The sequence below is a fragment of the Mercenaria mercenaria genome, chromosome 12, assembly GCF_021730395.1.
Source record: "Mercenaria mercenaria strain notata chromosome 12, MADL_Memer_1, whole genome shotgun sequence".
Lineage (NCBI taxonomy): Eukaryota > Metazoa > Mollusca > Bivalvia > Venerida > Veneridae > Mercenaria > Mercenaria mercenaria.
This window is the reverse complement of record NC_069372.1, coordinates 66,697,758-66,723,427: the sequence shown is the minus strand read 5'-3', so window position 1 is coordinate 66,723,427 and position 25,670 is coordinate 66,697,758. Positions and strand designations below refer to the sequence as shown.

The 25,670-nt window shown below is 34.2% G+C and overlaps 1 protein-coding gene across 1 annotated transcript; it reads right to left on the bottom strand.

The window, feature by feature from the left end:
* Positions 1–18,278: 18,278 nt before the first annotated feature.
* LOC123534240 (inositol-3-phosphate synthase 1-A-like) lies at positions 18,279–25,078 on the bottom strand. The gene is made up of 7 exons (XM_053520258.1): positions 24,922–25,078; positions 22,478–22,647; positions 21,645–21,777; positions 21,249–21,362; positions 20,556–20,959; positions 20,113–20,355; positions 18,279–19,426 (listed from the first exon to the last, which is right to left on the bottom strand). Exons 2-7 carry the CDS (start codon positions 22,637–22,639, stop codon positions 18,845–18,847), a joined length of 1,638 nt encoding a protein of 545 aa, XP_053376233.1. The 5' UTR covers positions 22,640–22,647; positions 24,922–25,078; the 3' UTR covers positions 18,279–18,844.
* Positions 25,079–25,670: the final 592 nt, after the last annotated feature.

The window sequence follows — 25,670 nt, the reverse complement described above, 5'->3', positions numbered from 1 at the left end:
GGTGAAATAAAATGTATAGTGCCGTGCGTAAGTTTTTGAGATATTTGCCCACGATAAAAATAGATCCGCCAATTACACGCTGATTTTCAGACATTATTTGGAACCATCTTACGTGTCTAACGTTTTGATTTTAAACTAAACCTAGTCCAGGCTTTATTCTACGTTATCCGGATGAATAACGTTACGTCATTACTTCCGGCTTTTCCAAACGTGCAAAGCTTCCTTAATGTATAATATGTAGTTTAAAAACAAATGATATTTGGGATTACCGTCATCTGTAACACAGCATCTGTAGTTACTGATATACTTAATCTTCCGATATCCTTAAATTTAGACACTTGATATACGATATTGATATTTACAAAATATCAAAGGTCTCATCGATTGATTTCTCTTGCCTAGATTCGGTAAATCATGAAACAAACACAGCAAGCAAGACAGCATCAGTGACAAGACATTTTCCTACACGTTAAATAAAGTGTATGATGGTCTCAACATACATGGAAGGCTTCAACGCGATAATGCCAAAGGCGAACTACCAAATGCTATTTTCGAAATTGCAGATGTCAATTACTGGAATAAGATAAACGTTTAACATTAAGATCCTAAGACAGATGCTATTTAGATGTACATTTGATATTGTAACGCTACCTTTGCTAATGCATGTAAAATGTATAAATTAAGAAAGTTGATAAATTTTATTTCTAAATGTCAAATGCGAAACGGTCATTGTAAAATGCCAAACGCTAAATGCAAATTTTGATATATTCGAGTAAAAGTGTACCTTTGTCAAAAGATCGTTGCGTTCTTATCACACTCTTAAAATGGTCCTGAAGCTAACCAAATTTAGCAATGTGCAAAAAAGTGTTCAGGTATTTGTATTTTACATTAACATCTAACTCATTTTCTTTGTCCTGAAATGGTAAAATAATTATGTATGAACTAAAACATATCTACACCCATACATTCACGGCGATGGATTCCTTTAGGAATGAGTTGTCAAAAAGATTTTAAGTTCACAGTCGACCTGATTCATTTGGGAGCAATTCCAAAGGAAAAAGACGTAATTTTACAATTGAAACAGTCCTGCGGGTTCAGAAAATCATTATCCTATTCCTAAGTTCACCAAGGTAATGTGAAATTAGCGCGAGTCCTTAAATAAATGCCTTAGATACATAAATTTTGAATATAAATAGACCTACCTCCCCGTAATTTAATCCCGATTGATAAAGATATTGGTATAAAACTTAACAAATAAAAGTATCACTGTAAAATCTGAATTCACAAAATGGAATAACGCAAAATACTAACAACGTGAAAAGTAACTGAATCACAGAACAGTTTGTACGTCCGAGTAATTAATACTTCGTGTGTCCCCCACGGCTCTCACAACATGCACACACCTCTTCCTCATCGACAGCGCGTAGTTCCGGATGACCAATTGGGGCGTATACCTCCATTCCTGCACACAAGCCTGTTCAATTTCACGGTGATTGCGAGGGGCTGTGGGTCGACTCCGTACTCGCCTGTTCAGCTCGTCCCACAGATGATCAATAACATTGAGATATGGTAAAAGCAGCTGCCGCACGTTCTGTTCTTGCAGCAATACCTGTGTCGAACGAGCTGTATGGGCGGTGCTCCGTCTTGCAGCAATTGCGTGCCACGTCTACCGGCCCGTAGGTGCGGAATTGCGACGGGGACCAAGATGTCCTGCTGGTACGTAGCTGCATTAAGGCTCCCGCAAACAACTACCTAGTCTGTCTTGGTGCTCATCACAGAACTACCGCCATACTAGTCTAATTGAAACACACATGCGTCGTTCAATCTTTCACCTCGACGTCTGTACACTCGTATCCTTCCGTCGTTGTGGTACATATTAAACCGACTCTCATCCCTAGACAGGACATTTGACCACTCAGCCCGTGTCATACGCTGGTGCCGGCGGGCCTCTAGCTCCTGCTGTTGTCGGTGATGTGGTGTCAGAATAAGTCCCCTGAATGGCCGCCTAGCTCTTATTCCCTTTTCGCAGAGCCTCCTAGTGACGACTGTTTGTCGACATGAGTTCCACTGGTTGCCCTCGAAGTGCATGTTGCGGTCTTGAAACGATCTCGAAGATGATCTGTAACGATCCTCGCATCCTGATCAGGCTTTTTCACCCTTCTGCGAGGCTGCCTGGGCTCACATCAACTCGGCCTGTGCGCTAAAACTTCTACCTAAGGCTAGTCAAGGTGGGCACATGTCTGCCAAAGTCACGGACAACCTGAAAAAAATTAACTCAATATTAAATTTTCAATATTAATTGTACATTTGTATTATAATCTATTGTGATTAGATTCATTTTGTAACTATTTGCAGTCAAAATATTGTCATAATTTATAAATTTTACGTGTCTGAGTGAATGTCCGGATTGCTTGACCGCGATCTTGGATATTCGTCCTAACAGTTACAGTTTTAATAGCTAAATTATTCAGGGTGAATTGAATTCCAGAATAACTACTTGAAAATAAAAATCGATATTTTGCTAACCAACATTTCCTCGTGCAAAGTGTTGAAATCGTGCACGTACCAGGCGCAAAACTGTTGGATCGTCACGGTTTTGAAAGATTTTATAATTTCTTTTCACCTTATATAGCCAAGCACCTTTATGTATAGTGTCAAACTAATACATTGAATCATATTCGAGAGAACAAAATTTAAAAAGTGTCGGGTTAGAAATGGCCCTAAGTGTAGTGTTAGTACACAGATATTTTCCAGTATTCTCCAACGGAAACAAGAAATTGTCAGTAACATGAAGATAGTCATCGTACCGTACCTTATAGAAGTATGACAGTTAATGAATTTTATTGTGATGTTGGTATGAAGAAATTGCAAGGATTTTATTCTTTGAATGTTCTTTAAATTTTTATTTTCGATGTGAATTTGTCCCCTACTCTAATTCTTAAGTCAGATCAAGAAAATGTGAAGAAAAATGTCACATTGTATAATTTAACGAAAGTAAAAATCAAGTTTATCAGAAGCTGAAATGTAAGATCTCATGGGAAATGACGTCTCTTACTGGAGTCTTATTTCAAGTTTATCTCATTACCCTGGATGTAACACTTCGGTATAATGTTTCACACCAAAGGGCGTCAGTAGACTAAAACTGCATCCATCTTAACATTATCGGAAAATAATTTCCCGAGAGTGACAAAACAATTTAGCAACCTAAACGAAAAATATCTTATTTACCACGTTTGGGTATATTTTTTTTATGGGAACGAATTACGTCGATACATTTGTTTACTTTTTTCTGTTGTTCAACTAAAGAAAACATGTGTTTATTCATTTATGTTGTTCAATTTAATGTGATAGCGAATAAGATCATTAGGAACCACTGAATGCAACCAAGTAAAATATTAGCTTGCATCTGTTTGCGAGAGGTTATACAATACCAACTCTCCCCCCAGCAAAGACATAAGCGAAATTCTATTATACAGACCATAGGAGGACCACAATACATAACTACCTTGAGCCAAAGACATCACGACATTAATATCTAATTGAATACAGATACTGAACGGACTCCATGATTCCTTAGGACGACGACAATACATAAAAACCTTGAGCCAAAGACATTACGACATTAATATCTAATTGAATACAGATAAAGTCTTAGTTCAATATTAACTCGCAACACATTCTAACATCTGTATACCTAATTTGATTCTCGGATAAAACTAAAAAAAACAATCAGAAAATCTTTGAGAAAAGTATTCTCAAGCGAAATTTATGTGCGCGTGACAACATCACCACATATGAACTAAACATAAAACAACACCTATATACAAATTTTATACAGCAAAAATGTAACTATTGTAGATGTTATATGTATTCATATCATATATCGAGCATGTATGGTGGATCGCTTCTACTGTGTTTCATTGTCGTGTTGTCGACCCAACACGACAGTAATAAAAACCATTTTGTCTCTCTATCATTGTCGTTTCCTCGTGCTGGCGGGAACACCAACACGGAATGTATTTACCAAGCTGTGGTGCTGTTGTGTTGATAGAAACGAGCTACAATAAGTAAGTGCCCTTAACATGAGAAAAGAATAATCCATGCTATATTAAGAAAATAAAAAATAAATAAATACAAATGAACATTTTGCATCTTTCAGAAATTGCTTTTCTGAAATAATTATTATAATGCTGTTTCAAAGCTGTAAAAGTGAGCTCTTTTCCTAGGAGGAATTATAAAACGTATCATAACAAAACGTTTCAGCAGCTTAAAGGTACTAACACATGCAAAATAATTAGGCTAAAATAATTTCTCTAAAAATCCACAAAAAGTGAGTACTCTGAAAGTGACTAGTGGTACAAATTTATTGACATAGGATTTTTGCAAGGTATTCTTATAGATAACAAAAAATGTTGTGCAAAAGGCAGTAAACTGTTTCAATTTTGTTTTTTTGAATAATGCAGAACATTTACATTCTTCTTGCATTTTTATCAATATCTAACCTTTTTTTCACCCACTTTTTTCCAGTGTCATATACATTCAATGCCAAACTTGGTAGAAATGAAGATGTTGAAAAATTTCACCCAAACTGTGGGCGAGTAGCTTTAACCTTAGTAGACAGTAACATGAATGTAAGAAGGGCCTCTGTAGCCGAGTAGTTTAAACTGCTGCCTGCTATGTTCCTCCACCAGTTCAAGGTGAGAAGTAACCATATCAATGAAGATGTATCCATTTTACTCGATAATCTAATTTACATTGCCAGTTACATGTCAATATGAATCTCGCAACAATTTCAAGAACAAAAGAAATAACGTTTAACCTAATATATATGCTGCGATTGATTACTTTACTGGCGAAATTGCTTTCTGTGTACATTTATAGAAAAAAACATTAAGAACGCTGCACAGTAATATCAACTTAAACCTGTTCTATTCACTAAATCACATTAAACATGTTCCCATCGCATTTGAAGAGAAGCATTCTAGTTTCAAAATTAATCACTGATTTCTGCCGAAGCAGACTTTATATACAATTTTGAATAGTACTTGTGACAAATGTTAAACGCTAAAGTTGTTGGCAGGTTAGAAAACATATTGTGTTACTATTTATCAAAGAAAAAGGTATACATTTCATAGAACATGAGAGGTGTTAACTTATATTTGAACACTTTACAAACGTACATATACGTTCAATAATCGACAAACGTTGATTTGAAACCCGTATTGAAATAAATCATCCTACGCTTAGACCAAGATGAAATAATATTTGCTTTAATATTTCATTAGTCCATTTTCTTCTGTTTATTCTTAAGATGAATTTTAAGTAAGTTTCAGTGTTGTTACAGGTTCTGGTCCTTTGGGATCACGGCGTCCACTAACCTTTAGCCTGCTGCCGGCATGTGGTTATGCCTTCGCGACCAGTGCAGACCAAGATCAGCCTGCACATCCGTGCAGGCTGATCATGGTCTGCACTGTTTGCTGCTCAGACAGTAAATTTTCAGTGAACATCCCTTTGAATAGTAAGTGGTACTGCCCAAATTGAATGATGGACCAGTCAATTATAGAAATTTAGCAGGGTGAAAGTTAAATATCTATGCAATAGAATTCCGCTTAAGCTGGTGCTAGGGGCGTGAGGGAAGTTGTCCATTTCATTACCTCTCAATGACAGGCTCATTTATAGAGTTTGCTATTATTTTGTTCGGTTACGTTCTCTGCTTCCAAAGGATGACCTTATAAATGTTATTAACTACCACAACAGCAAATTTAAGTGCCTTGGGGCGGCTGTAAAATGTGCCCCCCCCCCCCGTACTTTGATTGTTGTTATAATTTCTGACTCTTTGGATTTATTAAGAGCTTCAAAAGGATCCTTTTATAGACTGTATTATTGTATAGTGCACTTATGCAGTTCTGTCTTCAGAAATAGCATTTAAAATTCACTGTAGTCGATTTGGTGGCAATTCGAATCTCGGTATCGCCTTGAAATGATACTACAACCCAAGCAAGGACTCATCAAGCTTAACGATCGCCCGTTTCTCACGAAAATTGTCAGCCAACCAGCTATGACTATATCTTCCATCTAAATGGAACATAACCGGTTAAAAAATACAGTGAACTTGCCTATTCCGAACCAGTCTGTGAATTGACACATTTCCAAGTTTTTAAGCAGCCGTCACGCATACGTCAAGATTAACCGTAAGCTATGTTTTGGTTTTATATCTAATACATTAAACTAATAATTAATTGCTGGTAAATGTTCAAGTTATTCTTACATAATACATATTTGCAACATTGTCCAAATGCTATATTTTTCTTATGTGGAAATTTGACGAATGTAAACAAAAATGTCAGATTCAAAGAGCGCTTGCGTTCTAGCTTTTTAATGAAATGAAACGGAAGTGAGATTAAAAAGAAGGAAATTTTATGCTCTTTCCAGTCATATATCCCACATTAAAAACAATTTGACCATTTAGATGACTAAAGAGGAAATATTGATGGCATACATTGTGCCTATTCCGAATCACACATTTTCAGTTCTGTTCTGTTGCACGTTGTTTAAAGATTGCAGAAAAATATCGATTCAATGTGTCCAAAATATTAATTTATGTTATTGTTTTTACCCATGGCCAGATGTTAAAGAAAAAGGCAGAGGTATTATTTAATTCACATAAAGGACAAGACCGCCCACATGACTGTTTTAAAACAGAATATTTCAATAATGCCAAAGAAGGATGTCATGCCTATCGTTTTAGTCATTTAATTAGCCTTAAATGCGATTATTTCTATTCCTGAAATATAATAATTTCAGTTTTCGATTCGAGATGGTAGTTTTATGTTGTTGTGTATAGTAGTAAGAAAACCATTTCAGGTCATTTGTGGTGATTCGGAATAGGCGAGTATGACCCGGATTACGCACAGTACCAGTCTGATCAATTACAGAAATCTGTTACAAACAATGTTCTGTTTCGAATTTCTTTTCACATTTTTTTATCCTGACATATTTGTACAGCATTTAAAATGAAATTTATATTTAAAATATAAACTTGACGAGGTAAAACGATAAAAAATTAAAAACTGGTTCGGAAAGGGCAAGTTCGCTGTATCAAAGTTTTTTCCATTATTATCTGGTTGCACTTTTTCTTATCCAGCCTCCAAGAAGTTAATCTTTTCTTGGTGTTTTCAGCTGCGTTTTTCTTTCCAAAGTATTGCTTCTCAAAGTTAGAATAAAATACAGATAAACATCATCTTGGCTGGTAATTGTCTTTATGTCAGTAAACTGACTTGTGGGATTATACGAGGGACGCACTCAGTAGAAATTACGCGTTATTGTATTAGGACGTTTTTTGTCTTTGGAACGTTTCCTTAATTCCTACGATACTACTTCTACTGCACTGTATCCCGATCTTATGACAAATATATGGTAATCAGCTTTAGGAAATGCTATATCCGGGCTAATTTACTATATTTTATACTCTAATGCTAAAGATGAAAGAATAATCTTCAACAGCTCAAGTACTGCTCTCTAATTTGTAGTTTTCGCGGATAAATTAGTGTTTGTCCCTTGTGTTTTGTGGCAAAACTGATAGAACTAAATATGCTTCAATGCCTCTAAGAAACAAAATCTATTTTAATTTAAATTTCAAAAGTGACTTTGACCTACAAGCATAGAGCATGTACGCAACACATTGTCTCATCATTGGGAATATGTGTGCAGTACTAACATAATCCATCAGTGCACATAAAAATTATGGAACGTAAACAATTTTACTTGACCTTCAATAGTGACCTTATCCCTTGACAGACAACCACAGGTCATATGTGCGACACGTAGTCTAATCATAGAGAACATTTCTGTGTAGTAATATAAAAGATCCTTCATGCAATTAAAAGTTATACAAAAGAGACAAATTTTTACTTGACCTGAAACAGTGACTTTGACCTTTAATCGACAAGCATAGAACATGTGTCGACACGTTGTCTCATTATGGGGAACGTTTGTGTCTAGCAATAGTGGCCTTGATCTTTGACCTAAGTTATGAACGTGTATTATTTACATTCACATACCATGTTTTATGAAACTAGCTTGAATATTTTATTATTTTTTTCAGTAATTGCAGGATCCAGGTTTGCGGACGGTCAGACGGACGAGCTGGAGGAGGGCATTCTTATAATCCCCTCCTGTGTTCCACCGATAATGGACTAATAATCTTAGCCATATAGTGGTCGTAAATAACAAGAATTCTAACCTATCGAAGCAGGTTGTTTAATGCCGTATTTGAATTAATGTAAGTGTAAATGTTCAGTAAAATATTTACACCTTTCCTGCTGAATAACAGAAATAATTTCTTTAACCGTATATATTGACCATTGTTTAGTTTATACCTTTTAAATGCAGCATTGGTATTGCAATTTGAGGTTTTGTCTAATTAATTAATATTATCATCTGTATGATGGCAGAGATTGCTTTGCTGCAAATGCGACACGTAATCAAGTTAATATTTCACAAAGACTTCATGTGTGGTTATCTGTTAATTAATCAATGATTCACAAGTGCGTGTGACATTTTCGCTATTAAATGTTCGCCATTCAATCATTAACCAAAGACCAAGCTACAAATGTAACATGTTGTAACCAACGGCCAAGCTAACGTGCAAGCTTACATGTTGACATAACAGACAAAGAAAAAAAGGAATATTGGACTTCTGTAAAAAGCGCCATAATGTAATATCCATTAAATTCACTAATTAGCCTTCTTATATTCTAGACTACAAAAATCATGCAGACTGACCATCACAATGACAATAAACTTATGTATAGGTATCGCACAGTAAAACAAACAAAACAATATCATGAAATTAAGTCAGTACACTACGTTTACGATACAGTCAGTAATTCCTCGTTGGCCGAGCGGTCACGGTATACGTTTACGATACAGTCAGTAATTCCTCGTCGGCCGAGCGGTCACGGTATACGTTTACGATACAGTCAGTAATTCCTCGTCGGCCGAGCGGTCACGGTATTCGTCGGGAGTTCGATTTTAAGACTCGTAAATGTTTTGTTTTTAAAATTGTATTTGATTTTGTTTTCTTCAATACGAATTAATTAAGACAGCACGAGTTAGTTAATCTAGTTCTAACTTGTTCAATAAATTATATATGTCATTATTAACACGTAATTATGTTAAATACACTCCGCCTTTAATATGATCTTGTGTTTTTCAAGCTTTCCTGTAGTATTTTTAAAGCTCTACGGGTTAGTTTTATAAATTATAACAATCTTACAAATTTACTTTAATAAAAGCATTGCCCGGGTCGATTGATTTAAAGATACTACCGATTTTATACGAAAATAAGAAACAAAACAATAAATAAGAAACCAGAGAAAAACAAACTTACACAAAGTATGTAATGCAAAATAAAAAAAAATGTGTTGAATGGATGCAAGGTTCGGACCGTCAAAACTGTCACTACAAAATGATTACATGTCCATCAACTGAACCTACTGTGCCATCCTTCCAACTGATGTATTTATTTCGTATATCTTAAACGAGATTCAAACTAAATGTTAATTTACATATTGCTGAAAATAAAAACGCCAAAATACTGTGCGGTACTTATATAGCAAGTGCGGCAGTGTCAGAAAAAAATATAAATATATGATCACCACTTGTAAAAAATATGAATAAAAATGTGTATCATTCAAACAGAATTCAAGCATTATAACATCTGTAAAATGCAAATCTTTAAGTCACTAAGTCTTTAAGTCACTAAGTTGTTTTCTTATATCACTCATTGAACGATATTTCATTATCTATTTTCTGTTCCCAACACTCAATTCAAAAACAAAATCAGTATCCATTTAACAACGAATCCCTTGAGATGTAGTACCAAGCAAAATGTCTTTAGAATATTATACTTTGGAAACGAAAGAAATCTCGCAGAGCAAGTTTATAGCGTTTCGATTGGAGTTTGGCACCAAGTATTTACTATTATGATGAAATGAACAATATTTCATTTCCTTTTGTCTGATCCACCAGAATCGTAACGCTGTTCCTACTGATGCTCTGTTTTCTGTAAAGACATTTTGAAATGCATTTTGGTTTCTCAAGACTTGCTGTTTATATAAATACACAAGAACAGTTTTGTCTTTTACATACCATGCTTTCTGTTGCTATTGCTTGCGTAAGGGATTTACCTGGCGGGGATAACTTTTTTTACACTGTCCTGCGTGCGGGTTAAGAGTGAGGTAAGATGCGCGCCATAAACAGGTTTAAGCTCCCCGGTGGTGTTTTGCCACTTACCATTCCAAGAAGGGTCCCCAATATGTTCCATGTTTTGTTGTTTTGTTCGTTCTGTCCTTGTTATTTATTCTCTCTCTCCCCCTCTCTCTCTCTCTCTCTCTCTCTCTCTCTCTCTCTCTCTCTCTCTCTCTCTCTCAGTGTAGTGTGTGTGTTTGGAGACTGCGTTTTATGAACATGATGTTCCTTGTTGGATAGACTTCCTTATTTTTCTGCTGACACTTTCTTTGAACTTTCGTACAAAAATTACAAAACGTATTGAAATAGAAGAAGTGGAAAACTACAGGTCGCCTAACACGACATGAACGAAAATGTTGCTAGCTCGGTTTAATTAGTCAGAATATTCAGAAGATACTTTATCAAAAAGGGCATTAAAGTCCCATCTTTGCAAGACATGATTCGAGCAGAACATCCCGAAAATGTGCATAACTGGGTTAAATATAAGATGCAAAAAAAATTCTGCAAGGTTTCACTGAATTCGGGAAAGCTGTTTTGAAGACAAATATTTATTATAAAAATGAAAAAAGTCATGACAGAGTAAAACTCTGTAATTTTGCTGATTTGGGAATGACATATACAGTGTCAGAATAATTGCCAATAAAAAGCATGTATCGGTTCAAATAAAATGTGAAAAAAAGAAAAGATAAATAAATATTTTTGCAGTGTTGCTGACTTCACAAATTCGGCTAATGGAGTGTAATAATATGCCCATAGTGTGTAACTGATTAGTAACGGCATTATGATCAGGATTGCTATTAGTAGCCGGGCTTTGCCTATGGAATGTATCATGTTAAACTGGGGATTTATCAGTTTTGATACACAAATTGAAAGACTCTATACCAAACATAATCCAATTATTTGAAATAAACATACTGTATACATGTACTCGATACTTAACTATGAAAGGGCCAACAAGGTCTAAGTATCATAATATATGGATGGACGGATAGCTCAGTGGTTTGCACACTGGCCTTCCAATCCTGAGGTCGGGGGTTCGATCCCCGGCAGCTACTCGGGAATTTTCAGAAACGCTTTTCCGTGTTTCCCACCCCACTAGAGGTGTACTGGTCAGGAATCCAGGCAATCCTTGCGTGTATCAGTGCTATACACTGGGCACGTTAAAGAACCAGGCTGTCTATTCGCAACGAGCTAGGCTAAGTTAGCCGGACAAGCCTGTATCTGATTTCTGATCTCTCTGTCACGGGGGCTTTGTCTCACTCTGTCCCTCTCATCAGATCGCTCTGTGTCTGTACTAGTAGAGGATGAGTTATGCGCCCTGTGTGGCTGCATTTGAACTATGTAAAGCGCCTTTGAACGTGAAATTGATCATGAAAAGGGCGCTATATAAATCTGGTATAATAATAATAATAATAATAATAATAATAATATATCATTCAATCTAAGTGCGTTTTCCATTTTCAAGCTTATCAAACGTCTTGAAAAGCTAATGCATGTTTCTAAAGACCTTTTTTTTTATCGCATTTGATAAAATGACTATTTTATTGTCATAAAAAGGGCAATTATGTCAAAACTGATAGCTTTTATTATATTCCGTCCAAATTCGAGAGTTGAATGATGAAATGTAATATTTATATTTAAATTATATTATAGATAGCATATGTGAGTGCAGTTTTACAAGGTGCTATCTGAATGACTGTTGCAACATCTACTCTTAAAAAGATTCGCATGTAAAATGCGTGTGTGGCTTTTCATTACTACACAATCATTTTAACTCAGTTTTTAATCTGATCTTTGAAAACTAATACTCCCTGTTCTATTCAGAATAGTTTTATATTTAAACGTAATCATTGTATCCAAAAAATGAATTTAATCTGTTACAAACACTGAATTTATTGAATCACAGATTAAAGCAGTTAAATTTATCTGAAATCAAATGATTTTACATAGGAAAGTCATTTATTTAATTGACAATGTCACATTCTAATTAGAACGTTTTATTTATCCCCCCGCCAAAGGCGAAGGGTATATTAGAAATGCTTTCCGTCCGTGTGTGTGTGCGTGCGTGCGTCCGTCCGCAACGACCTTTTTCCGGAGCATACCTTCAAAAGTACTGGAGGGATTTTCTTCAAACTTCATATACTGATAGAACACATTGGGAGGAAGTGCAGTGTGCAAGAACAATAACTCTACCTTGCCTATTTTTTGAGTTCTTCCCCTTTATCATATTTTCTTAAAAAGAATTGTCCGGAGCATAACTCCAAAAGTACTGGAGGGACTTTCTTCAAACTTCATACACTAATAGAACACATTGAGAGGAAGTGCAGTGTGCAAGAACAATAACTCTACCTTGCCTATTTTGAGTTCTTCCCTTTATCATATTTTTTAAACATTTGTCCGAGCATAATCCAAGTACTGAGGATTTCTTCAACTCATACATGATAAAACACATTGAAAGAAGTGCAGTGTGCAAGAACAATACTCTACCTGCTATTTTGAGTTCTTCCCTTATCATATTTCTTAAATTTGTCCGGAGCATAACTCCAAAAGTACTGAAGGGATTTTCTTCAAACTTCATACACTGATAGAACACATTGGGAAAAAGTGCAGTGTGCAAGAACAATAACTCTACCTTGCCAACTATTTGAGTTCTTCCCCTTTATCATATTTTCTTAAAACAATTTGTCCGGAGCATATCTTCTTCATGCATGGAGGGATTTTGATATGTCTTGGCACAAATGTTTACCACCACGAGGCGGAGTGTCATGCGCAAGAACCAGGTCCCTAGATCTAAGGTCAAGGTCACACTTAGAGGTCAAAGGATACAAGAATGAAAACCTTGTCCGGAGCATTTCTTCTTCATGCATAGAGGGATTTTGATATAACTTGGCACAAATGTTCACCACCACGAGACGGAGTGTCATGCGCAAGATCCAGGTCACTAGATCTAAGGTCAAGGTCACACTTAGAGGCCAAAGGTCAGATACAAGAATGACTTTGTCCGAAGCATTTCTTCTTCATGCATGGAGGGATTTTGATGTAACTTGCCACAATTAATTATACACCATCATGAGACAAAGTGTCTTGCGCAGTTCCCTTCTTTAAAATTATTTCCCTTTGTTGTTACTATAAATAGCTTCTATTGTAATTTTTTCATTACTAGTCGTAGGGAAAAATCAAGACCACTTTTCTGTAGTACAACATGCATGCTATATCCAATTTTGAGGTGTATTTTGACCAATTTCTACCTGATAAAGATTTTTGTGTGGTCTTGCATTTTTTTTAAGATTAACTTTAAAACTCCTGATGCGGACTACAACTAAACGGTTCTTCAAAGCTTTCCCCAAAATCAATACTTTCAGACACTAACTTGCCAGGAACTTTAGCCTTCAATTATAATATGCCCGGTGGGGGTGGGGGGGGGGGGGGTTAGCCATGTGTGACATGGCTCTTGTTTATATAGTGTGACACACATAATTAAAAAAAAATATTTTTTTCGTATCGAATTAATTGATAAAATACTTGTACAATTTTACTTATAGAATTGCAGAGAGATTATTTTGCCATCAACACATTTGTTTTCGATCTGTTATTTAAGAAATGATTTATAGCAAAAGAGTGTTTTAACACCATTTATGCACTGCGCCCTCGTAAAATTATTACGCCCGACGTATTACCGCCCGAGTATATAAATAGTGTTAAAACAATTATTTTGATTCTAATATGTCCTTAATCTAAAACAATAGATAAAATATAGGAGCGATCTTTCTTGGTCGCAACAAAAAACATGACGCCACCGCACGTTAACGTGACGTCATTCTAACGTAAGTGTGTTTTAACAGAGTCAAGCATATTAGAATGTGCAATATCTAATGACCATTGGCAGTATTTTAGAATATTGACCGGCAAACAATTCAATAAGTGTATTATTTATATAAGTATGATCCACTAACAGAAAGTTTACAACACGCTTGAATTTGTAGTGAAAGCAATGTGATGCTATCAAATATGCCTTCAAACATAATTTTCATTCCACGCCCGAAATGGATCTCCGCTATTATTTATAGTTCTAGATGTACTCATAGTATTTTAATGTGGAAAAAGCTTGTAAAGAATGTTACATATTCTGGAGATAGAATATGCGATGGCAAAAAAGGAAATCAGAATTTAATTTATATGATATTCATTAATAAAGCCATTTTAAGGACAATGATTTTACGTTAACCCCCAATTTACAAGATGATTTTACGTTAACCCCCAATTTACAAGATATTCTTTTTAACGTGCTCTAAAACAGATATGTCAAGAAAATTTTCTTTTCTGCCTTTAACAGTTGTTTTAATTTCAAGTTTTAAATTTTAAGTTCTTTATTTGCAGTAGATGTTTGTCTTATTACCAGCATTTTAACATACTGAACACACGCGATGGAAGTAATGGAAAGAAATGAGTAACGGCATTATTCATATAATGGTAATTATATATTTCTGTTTGTTTAATAAGAGTTTATCTGTGGAAGAAACCTCGGTTAAAATGTTATTCTGTATTGATTTAGTTTTCACTCCGTTTGGTTAGGCTTCACACACGCTTGTTTAAATATCATATGCGTTTTAGTGTATACTAAGGTAGTTCTGCACGTTTGATAAACCGGAAGTGATGGCGTAACGTCATTTATCCGGAAAACGTATAATAAAGCCTGGATACGGCGTACGGAAATGAAAATCATTTTATGAATTAATTGAAACTTGTGAGTAATTTATTACAATGATACTGATGCTATATTTCATTAGTCAAAATATGATATTAAAACATATGACACGTTAAAATAATCAAAATAATGTCTTAAAATTAGCGTGAAATATCCGGCTCACATTAATCATGGTCAAATATCTCAAAAATAAGCACACGGACCTATACATTTTATTTCATCAAATTATAGGCCATGTGTTTATTTACAACTGTGAGACGTTTAATCAAAATCTACATTGTAGAAAAATTTCTATTCGCGAAAATGTTATGAAGGTAATGATTTTCCCATAGACTCCCATCATGAAATAATGCGTGAGGTCCGAAATTTTCAAATCAGTCTAACAAAAAATCAAGCACACGACCCTATCTTTTTTATTTGCTGAATTTTCTAGGTATAATATGAAGTTTTGAAAAATCAAAGTTTAATCAAATTCTACATTGTAGAAAAGTTTTCGATCCAAACGTGCAGAACAACCTTAAGGAAAGTGAAGCAAATAATTTTCCTTTCGTGGCAATTTACATTAATCATTTTTACCCGAGGTGTATAATTATGGTTTAAACATATTATTTACCTTCAATGATAAAAGTATGTAATAAAGCCATGTATGTGATTTTTGAAGCACTTAATCAATTAAACGTGACTACTGTGGGCACTGTAGGCGCGTCCCAACAATTTTTCTCTTAACTGAGAAAAAAACTAAATGAAAATTAGGATTAGGGGATAGAGATGTATGATAAAAAATGTATTCAACAAAAATGGTCAAAAGCCTGGAGGGGACACCCCTCGCATACCCGCCTTGCATCACAATGGCCCGTGACGCGACTAAAATGACACGGCAGACGATAGTGGAATGGCCGCTCAAATTCAAAATAACGAACAAACAGTTCTACTAATGTCTTCCTTACACAATATGTAATAGTTCTGAGGTATGGTTATGTTATTTACTTGGATTATTCTAAAACAAAGAAGCTTTGAAGATTTTACAATGTAAATAAAGTCGTTCCATAAACAAGTAATTTGTGTTTTAAAAGAAACAAAACTATTTCATGCATAGTATAGTATTCTTCATTAATGGTCATTAAAAAAGTTGAAGAAATCGTGCAACTGCTTGAAAAATGGCCGACTCTGAAACACATTGGTAACATCAAAGATAATTCTGTTAAATGCAGAAGGTTTGGACAAACCCTCGATTTAGAAGCTGATTGCATGACGCTGCATGTATGAAAAAGTTAACCCAGCAGCCCATTACATTGCAATAGAAAATAGAAATCCCACGTTTTATTGGTCATTTAGACACTTTTGTAACAATATGAACTAAAATTGCTGCATTCAAATATACTGAACAAGTTTTAACTAGACTCATAATAATACTGGCTTTATAAATTGTTTTGAAAATAACAGATTATTTGCACTTTTAACAGAATGATATAGATATGTTACGCGTTTTATTGTCACATATTGATCAATTTAATCGCAAATAGACTTCACAACAAAACCTTAACACTAAAAATATTTTTTATGGAAATGCAATATCTTTCTTTCAAGTTCCTGTTTAACAAAAATAGACGGAACAAGGAAATTCATTTTAGCTAGACACTTTGAAGAATATATAAAGCTTCTGCATTCTGCCGTTTGCTCGTTGACTCCCGCATCCAGGTTTGTAATTGCTTTCACTTGCGGGTATAGAATCCTTCACGTGAGTGATTACGGAAGATCGATGGTTCTACCTAGGTGCTCGCCCGTGATGAAATAATGCTCGGAGGGGCTCATTGGGTCCTCCTCCACAGTCAAAAACTGAAAAATCGCCACATGACCTATAACTTAAGCATTTTTGAACGTTTATTTTATAGATGAAAAGAGCGCTATAAAATCTGGTAAATAATAATAATAATAACTGTGTTGGTGTGACGTTAAACACAACAAAAATGCAGTATATATGTATGAATAAACATGGTTGTTATATTCCAGTTATAGGACATCTCTTTCCAATTATAAAAACTACCGAGAATGGCTCAATTTCTTCTAAAAAAGAGAAAATGAACTGTCTTCAACAAATGATATTTTGAAGAAATTCATCTTAGCTAAGATAGACATATTGCCGTCATTGGCACCACATTGTAATACGTCTCATTAACAGACTCATGTAATGTTTTGCTTGCTTGCATTTTGTCAATTTATTAAAGAGTCCCGTTTAATTCGGATGTTGAGAGGCATAAGGAATGTTCGACAGTTCTTACCTCTCATGATCAGACTCAAATAAACACTTGTTCTAAAGTATTTCGTGCTGATTTGCATTGATGAGTCAGTTCTTTTTCGGATATAACGCTATTCGATTATACATTCTTGCATAAAAACTACTTTTTTACACTGGATCCGCCCATGTATTAACTGAAGAAAAATCGCGTGTAAACAAGGCAATTCACGTGCTGTTAAATACATTATTTTTTTATTTTTGAAATGCTTTTCTAGGGACGTATATGTATTTCTGCGCAGATTGATATCTGGTATCTGCGTCTTGTTTCTTTCATAATAACCTCTTCTTGTAGCATAAAAGATGCAATCTAATCCTTACAATGTTTTGCTGTATTTGTACTCAATATAAATCGAATGTAAAGTTATTATTTTTGAAATTGTGCTCCTGTTTTACTAAATATTTAGGTAATATGAAATAGTAATGTTAAGTTTGTAATAACGAGAGATCAAAAAATCGTTTAAAAACCTTCAGTTCGTGCTTTTGGCAGCATTGTTGATTTCTGGGCACTGATTATGGATATTCAAAACATATTTTCCGTTTCCAAGAACAACAGAATGTTAAATAAAAATTGGACTGGAATCGTGAATAAAATCTGTAAAAAGGTCCTTAGGATGCAAAGAATGCAACCAAGCAGAATAATAGCAGCCTCGGTGTGATCGAGTCTGTTCATGAGACGTAATGAAATATGCAACACCTCTCACATCCCCTAGCACCGGCTTCAGCGGAACTCTATTACACATCTATTGAATGGACTCCAAATGATCCCAAAGGACCAGAAAATATAACAACACTGATGTCAATACATATGTAAACAATAGTTTAGTCGTCGTGTGTCATGTTTTTATGCAAGAATAGCAACACTACACGTTTGATTTGTGTATTAAAGTCTGCAGAAGCCCTTGGGATATATTTGTGACCGAGACCAAATTACACAAAGAAAACAGTTTTAATTTTACAGCATGCTCGACGTGTTCAGAGGACAAATCACACAGAATAGACCTCTCAAACGAAGGCTGAACAAGACAATTAGGATGAAATATTTTATTTTACGATTTATTCATAGTATAAAAATATATAAATTCAACCTAAGTTCAGTGTTAAACACATAAATATCATATAAATGAATATAAATCATATCAAAATAAATATCATATTTCACAAAGAAGCAGTTTTTCTCATAGAACAGTAACTGTTAATGTTCTAAAAATGCCTTTACTTTTGAAGTTATGGCTTTATGCTTGCGATGCTTCAGCAAATCGAAGCATATGCTGCAACACTTCCACATATACACTTGTATTATGCAAAACACACCGAGTTTATCACTTATGGTCTTAAACCCAAATCAGTATATTCACTGGACCTCAAGATTTAATCATTAACAAAACTGATTTTTTTAATATGTAAGTAAGAGTGAAGTGCAAACTCATTGATACTGTATTTATTCTGAACTGCATTAAACTGGCTTCCAAACAAGTTCGAGTCGATGTTCTTAATGATAACATAATTGATATTTTATATAAAGAAATTATAAATAATTTATTTTTGCATTGTTGTATAATTATGTCATTGCCTATTTCTTGCAGGAAAGAAAGCTATTTTTCAATTTCATCTGACGAATGTCGGACATGTCCATTAGTTTCTTGTGTAATACCATTTGCTGCTTTGCTTGGAACGGTTTGTTTGTTTGTGTGTTTTTGAACAACCTGCTCATGCTTATACTCTAGAAGCATGTGATTGGTTGGAGCCAAACCCACGCATGCGCGTAAAACATTTTCAATACAACTTCTTTGGCGGAAGAGTGAGTTTACAACGGGTGTACCGCGGGGGACAAGTGGTGCTTTGCACAAATAGCTCAGAATTGATAGAACAGAATTAAAACTGTGGAATTCCTTGCTATCTTCAGTTCTGTACTGAATTCGTTCGAAAACTTCAGCTAGTATGACTAGATCAATTATCAGAGGACTAGCCAGTAGAGAATCTTCGCACGTGTTATGAATAACTAGAGTGTTTGAGCCACCCATCATGATTTCAGAGGTATATTCATCCATTGCCCTTTTGCTGTCACCAACGTGTGGGATGTACTTGATAACGACACAGTGGTCAGGACGTCTACCATCTGGGTAAAGAATGTTGTTGGAATCTACCATGTCATCTACAACGTTGCTTTTTGAAATCTGAAAGCAAAATGTAAATGTTTATTAAGTTTATATAATTATTATCAGATATATAAAACACGTAATGAAATATAGCCAGCCAGATATTATTAAAACATTATTCATATAACGTCATAACTGTTCATTATTTATAAAGAACGAAACCCCTTTGATATGAAGAAATATGCAGTAATTTGGAATAATCACAAACGATAAACGTCCAATGCCTATACGTTAAAATATTTTTATATGTTCCAAACATATTGCCATATTTGGCGCGGAGAATCATCACGGGTCTGCTACGCAATGAAATAGTCCTTTCATAATTCTTGTACTGTAAAATGCTCAGTATATCAATTTGCATATATGTGAAATGTGGAATAATTCTCTCACACAATTCACTGGCCACAGAGTATTTATATAAAGCAGGATGTCTGATAGCGAAATGAATCACTTAAATGCCGAAACATGTATAGCTTATAAATTTATTAATAAATGAAATGCATTTAAAATAAAATTTGTTTGACCGAGACAATGTGGCTAGAATTGCAGTCTGTTACTACGTCCTTACAGTGAAATGTATGCTTAAAATATAGGACCGGCTTCAATCAGGCGATTAAAGATTTTGTCTTCAGCATTAGGATAAAGAAATATTATATCTGGATACTGTACACGCATTTTAAGAGATAATCACACAGAGCACATACCTCTTTAGATCGGAACGTCTGCGGGACGCTAAGATTCTTTCCATCATTGTTCCCAAGATGGTTGTAGCTGACTATGGACCTGGGCTTGATACCCGCGCTGACTAGGAAATCTACCAATACAGACTTTAATTTTGTCTGTCCAGATTTGAAATCGTCCCCGGCAATGTAGACTTTCTTCTTCTCTGCCAGTTCCAGAACTCCTGGTACAAATGTATTTTGAGGGGAACCGTTGATATATGTTACCTGTAATTATAAATTAAATCTTACATTTATATGAGTATAAGAATGGTTTATCTGATTTGTAAACATTCACATTTTCAGTTTTACTAAAATATTGAAAAAGTTACTGTATTATCTGCTGGAAGTACTGAAGGTCTTCTTTTTGTAATTTAATATCTTCCCTTCAACTGTAAAAATATAACTTGATATTATTTCATGCATACCCCTTCAAGAATGCTGGCCACTGCGAACAACGTAGATGGCGAAATTTCACTCTCGTTGGCTTTAATGCTGTTCAGTAAGATTTCTGCGTTTCCATTAACTTCTGGTATAAGTTCACTGTATCTTTCAGTATTTGCTGTCCATAACACGATCACTTTGTCAACGCCACTAGTTGTTTTAAAGTCCCTTATATCTTGTCTAATTTTTGTCAGTAATTCTTGTTTTGGTCCATTGATAACGTTGTCAGCGCGATCCGCCTGATTGGCAGCAATGAAGTCTGGGAAGTAAACAGAGGGGCGTGGCTTGATTCTTTCCATATATGGACGCAGCTGTACTTGGAGGTTATAATCTAAAACTTGAGCTCGTTCCATTGCATCGGCAAGGTTTAGAGAAGAGATATCCCAACCTGTAATTTAAAAAAGTTACGAAGTCAGCATATGCATGTTCACTAAAAATATAGTAGAACTTAAACGAAATGTTACTGGTATAAACTTGAGAGGTTGTCAAGGAAAGAAAGCAGTCAATTTCTGAATTAGATCTGCGATAGAGAAATTCTTTTATTCGTAATTGTCTATTTAAAGACAGACAGTTCGTTTAAATCACTTCCGACTGAAAATTGTAGAATAAAGTAACGCCTACCGTTATATTAGTGAAAGTCTGAGGAAATAAAATAGAATGCATATACACATTCTTACCATCAATTACTATATCATCTGGGTCAACCATGGGAAGCATGTCTTTTAATGGCACATAAATTTCTCCTTCGGGTCCGGTTCCTAAACAAACAGTACTGGCTTGAGTGATTGAACCTAAAAGAAACAAACGACATACCCGTCATTTTGTTGTTTTTAGAAACGTGTTTTGCATTGGAATGATAAATCTGCAGAGAATCTAACAAAACTGGAAATTATTTTCCCTTGCGTAGTTTAAATAGTGATACTGTCATATCTGAAAATAAACGTAAAGTCCAATACATGTTATTTGAAATTATATAAAACATATCTTCTGTAATTTGAGCATATCATATTTCAAAATATGACGATGATAGATAGATAGGATGATAGAAGTAATTGATATTGTCGTACTGTTACCTAAATAATTGGCATGTTTTATTCCTTCCTTGGTATGCCATGACATTTTGTGTTTATTGGCTAAGATTGCGGCTGTCACCGTGCTGCCGTTATTGCCACCAAGACCAACCAGCATCAGTCCGAACTTAGGTACCTGGAAATAACAAAAACAACTGTTCAATACTGGCCTCTGTCAGTTTCTTTAAAAGCAAACGTGAAACTATGAAATAAAAACACTGATGTCTTACGAGGCTGTTCTGTCCCTGATTATAAAAATTTGTTGCCATTATAATTCAGTTAGTGAATCAATATAGAAAATACTAAAGTGTAGTTAGATTTGAATACTTTGTTAATTTGATCTGTCCTCTTTGTTATTCTACAGTTGGCGAATACAAATATATACCTTAAAATCGACCAGGGATATAATTATTCCAATCACCTAAAATGAGTAGAAAACGACCGACTTATTTGTATTTTCTGATCATACTTGTTACACGCTAATTCACTTATTTCAAATTATATATACCTTCTTGAATGAACCTTATTGAGGCTTTGTAGTAACAGTGAGAGAAGACGTATAGTTAAATGCCGTGGTACATAACATCATTTTATGAAGCAGTCACATATTTGGTATAACCTTTTTTTCAGAAAATTTCAAGCTTCTTATAGAACATTACATGTAATTCCGTATAACCACCGTTAAATATGTCCTAGATTGTATTATTATGGAGAAAACCCAGACATATTGGAATCATGACGATGTTGTATGGTTTCATCTGTTTCTATATTAGGGACTTTCGGAATTAATCCAGGGCAGACACTATCTAACACATGGTATTCATTTAATACTATACCTTTCTCTTTGTTCTGAAAGTATATTTTGTATTTGTTGGCGTCGCAATATACGTCCCTTTAGCGTCTTGACGGACGGTGGTATTCGTGTAGTTATAGTCAGCTTCGATAAAGTCCGGTGTGTACCGTACTGAAGGGCTTTCTATCTTTATAGGAGATGCCATCTTTTTGTCTGAAAAAAAGATCCATTTCAAATTTATTTTTATAGTCCTTTAGGATCATCATTCATTCGATAATCAGAACTTTAAATTAATTTAGCAGTTTAGAACTTGAAATGACTAACACTACCAAAATTTTGACTACAAAAATATAAACGTTGGCTTATTGTACAAATATTTATGATAGATTTTGACAATGATTTTTTTCAGAACAAAAATTAATGGTCGTGTAAATGAGAAAGAAGAAATGGTTTCATCAGAATACGTTACTATATAACTACGTCTAAATGCTAATATTTTCATTATGATTTTACGAGAACGTAATTTCTCTGCTACAAATATAAACGACTTCGTAAATTGTTTTTAAAACGAAAACGACCACAGTGTAATACATTACTTCATCGCAAAATTTTGTTTCCAGTGTTAAAATTCAGTACAGTTAATAGCTATCTCACTTTCGCGTAAGGTTATTAATTGGCACTGTCGTTGTCATAAACTCAATACTTCGGATTTATGTTTTCGATTTCGAGTTAAGTCCAAGTGCATTCGATGCTTAGATAATTAAAGTTTTTATTTTATGGTTGAAATTAATCTGTACTTCTAAAGCTAAAATGTTATAAGCAATAACTTTAATTTACATATATACCATTGTATATATGTGTCGAGGTACATACATATATGGTGCTTCTGTTTTACATTTACTATATATATATGTTATGCTCTTCAGAATTGGAGGAAATAAACGATATTATTTTTATTGTACATTGTGCATGATTGTCATAATTACGGTAAGTTAGGGTACGAACATGTCAGAAACGTTACTATACATATTATATTAAAATATGAAAATTTCTGTCCTTATAACTGTTTCACCATTACTGTGTCGTTTATACTCCTTATAAATTCATATCGTCTGTCAATATACAATCATGTTTTTGCTATAAGCATATAACTGTAGTATTTGAGTTGAGTAAATAAACTTACTCAGTACTTCAGAAAAGCATTAAACAAACAAATAAATATAATTAGTTCTGTTAATGAAAAGAGATAAAGTCAACAAAAAGTTCATATTAGCTGTGTAAAAGGGTTAATAAAATGTAGGAAGTTTCCAGCAAATAAAAAACCCCTTTCCCTTAGTTATTTGAAACAGCTGGAAACTAGCGTGTTTCTTTTAAAAGTTAATGAGAGTTTTCATGTGACTACTTTATTTAATATTCTCTAGACAAGTTAGGAAACCTAGAAATAATCAATTTATTTTAAATATGCCTGTCATATACAGACAAGAACTAAAGAGGAGTTTCAATGTAAATCCGAGGGTGTTTAACCTTTGTCCGATTTTTCACCTGTATGTGCCCTTTGCGGTTCAATGCCATAAAAAAAGACACGGTCGTCGATTCAGAAGATATGATACCCGTGATATTTTAGATTTATTTATTCCGCATAAAACGCTCGAGTAACGAACTTATCGACCCTAATATACGTACATACAGATTTATGAGATACAATATATGAAGAGTATAAAAACTTTATATAGATTTGTTTTTGCAATTATTTGTTTCTTTTACTTGTGATAAGTCGCACTGTTAAACGGAAATAGTAGAAATATATAGTAGAATGAATTTTGACGGATCTTGTATTTTTTTCCCGAGAAATCGATATTTCAGGATAGGCTGAACCACTTTATTGTCATTCAATAGTTATAATTAACTGTCTTTATAATATAATATGCCTTGCAAACATTTTTGAATTTATTTTATATCTAATTTCATACTGATCCCTTTTCTAAATATATAACTGTTGAAGTAATGCCATTTAGAACAGAACAGAACATAACAGAAACTTTATTTCGACTTAGCATTTACAGCTCATCGTCATAAAATTTAGAAACATAGTGTCGCGTTGCAATAAAGGAGAACTTCGAATAAAAAATACGGACAATAAGTCAATCAAAACAGTTGTAAATGAAAACAGTTAGCAAAACATGTTAAACCACATCGAACACATTCGAAACTCCAAGGATGATAAACTAAACTTCTTTGCAATAGAATTAACTTGTTTTCTGACAACATTGATTAATGGTGGCATTATATAACAGCTGGCACATATTCCTGGTATGGTTCAAGCATGTCATAAACATTCGCTGTTTATCTTATTATTGAAAGAAATAAAATAGCTGTTTTCTAACGATACATTTTACCTGACGTGTTAGAAAATCATCAAACAATTATTGTTCGCTTAGTTTTTGCAATTTAAACATTTAATTAATAAATGTACATAAAGATTCTCACCTCTCTGATAAAACCGTGTTTATTTTCTTTTTCTTTTCTTTTTTAAATCAAAACACTGCGTTTTACTTTAAATAAAGAGACCAGCAGTCAAACGATCACGCCACATGAGAAGTTATTTTTAACCTTGGTTAGGATCAGGTGATCGCTAAATTCAATAAGTACTGTAGTGAAGTAGGCAAGTGTGTGCGCGTGTTTATGAACAATATTGGTAAATAAATACGGTATCCAACCGTTTAGTTCAATTAAATAGTACATGGTAATTTTTTGTATAAGGCTAATCAAATAAAACATTTTCTTCTCGGTCAAGATTAGTATTACGTAGGGTTGTAAGTTTAATTGTAAAAAGGGTTTGCAAAGATTTACATTAAAATGTGTTTTGAGAGAATGGCATTTAGTGAATTTATTTAGAATTAAAAATATTTTATGTTTAGAAGTAATAATGTTTAGTAAAATATCATGTTTCAAAAAGGATAAAACGTGTTTGAAATTCAACTTAATTATGAATGTGTATTTTATATCATCTACGAATTTAAATTTGCATTCTCTGTTTAATGTAGGAAGTAAAGGTTATCTTTATCTTTGACGAAATCATGGTAATCAAAGACGTCATTTTGTCTGTAAATTTACAGCCTTAGAACAGTGGAAGCATAAAAGAAGTCGTTTATACTGACAAGTTTACGTATAATTATTTTCAACATTGACATATTTTTAGCCTATTATGCATGCGCAAAAGTCATTAAAATGGCGGC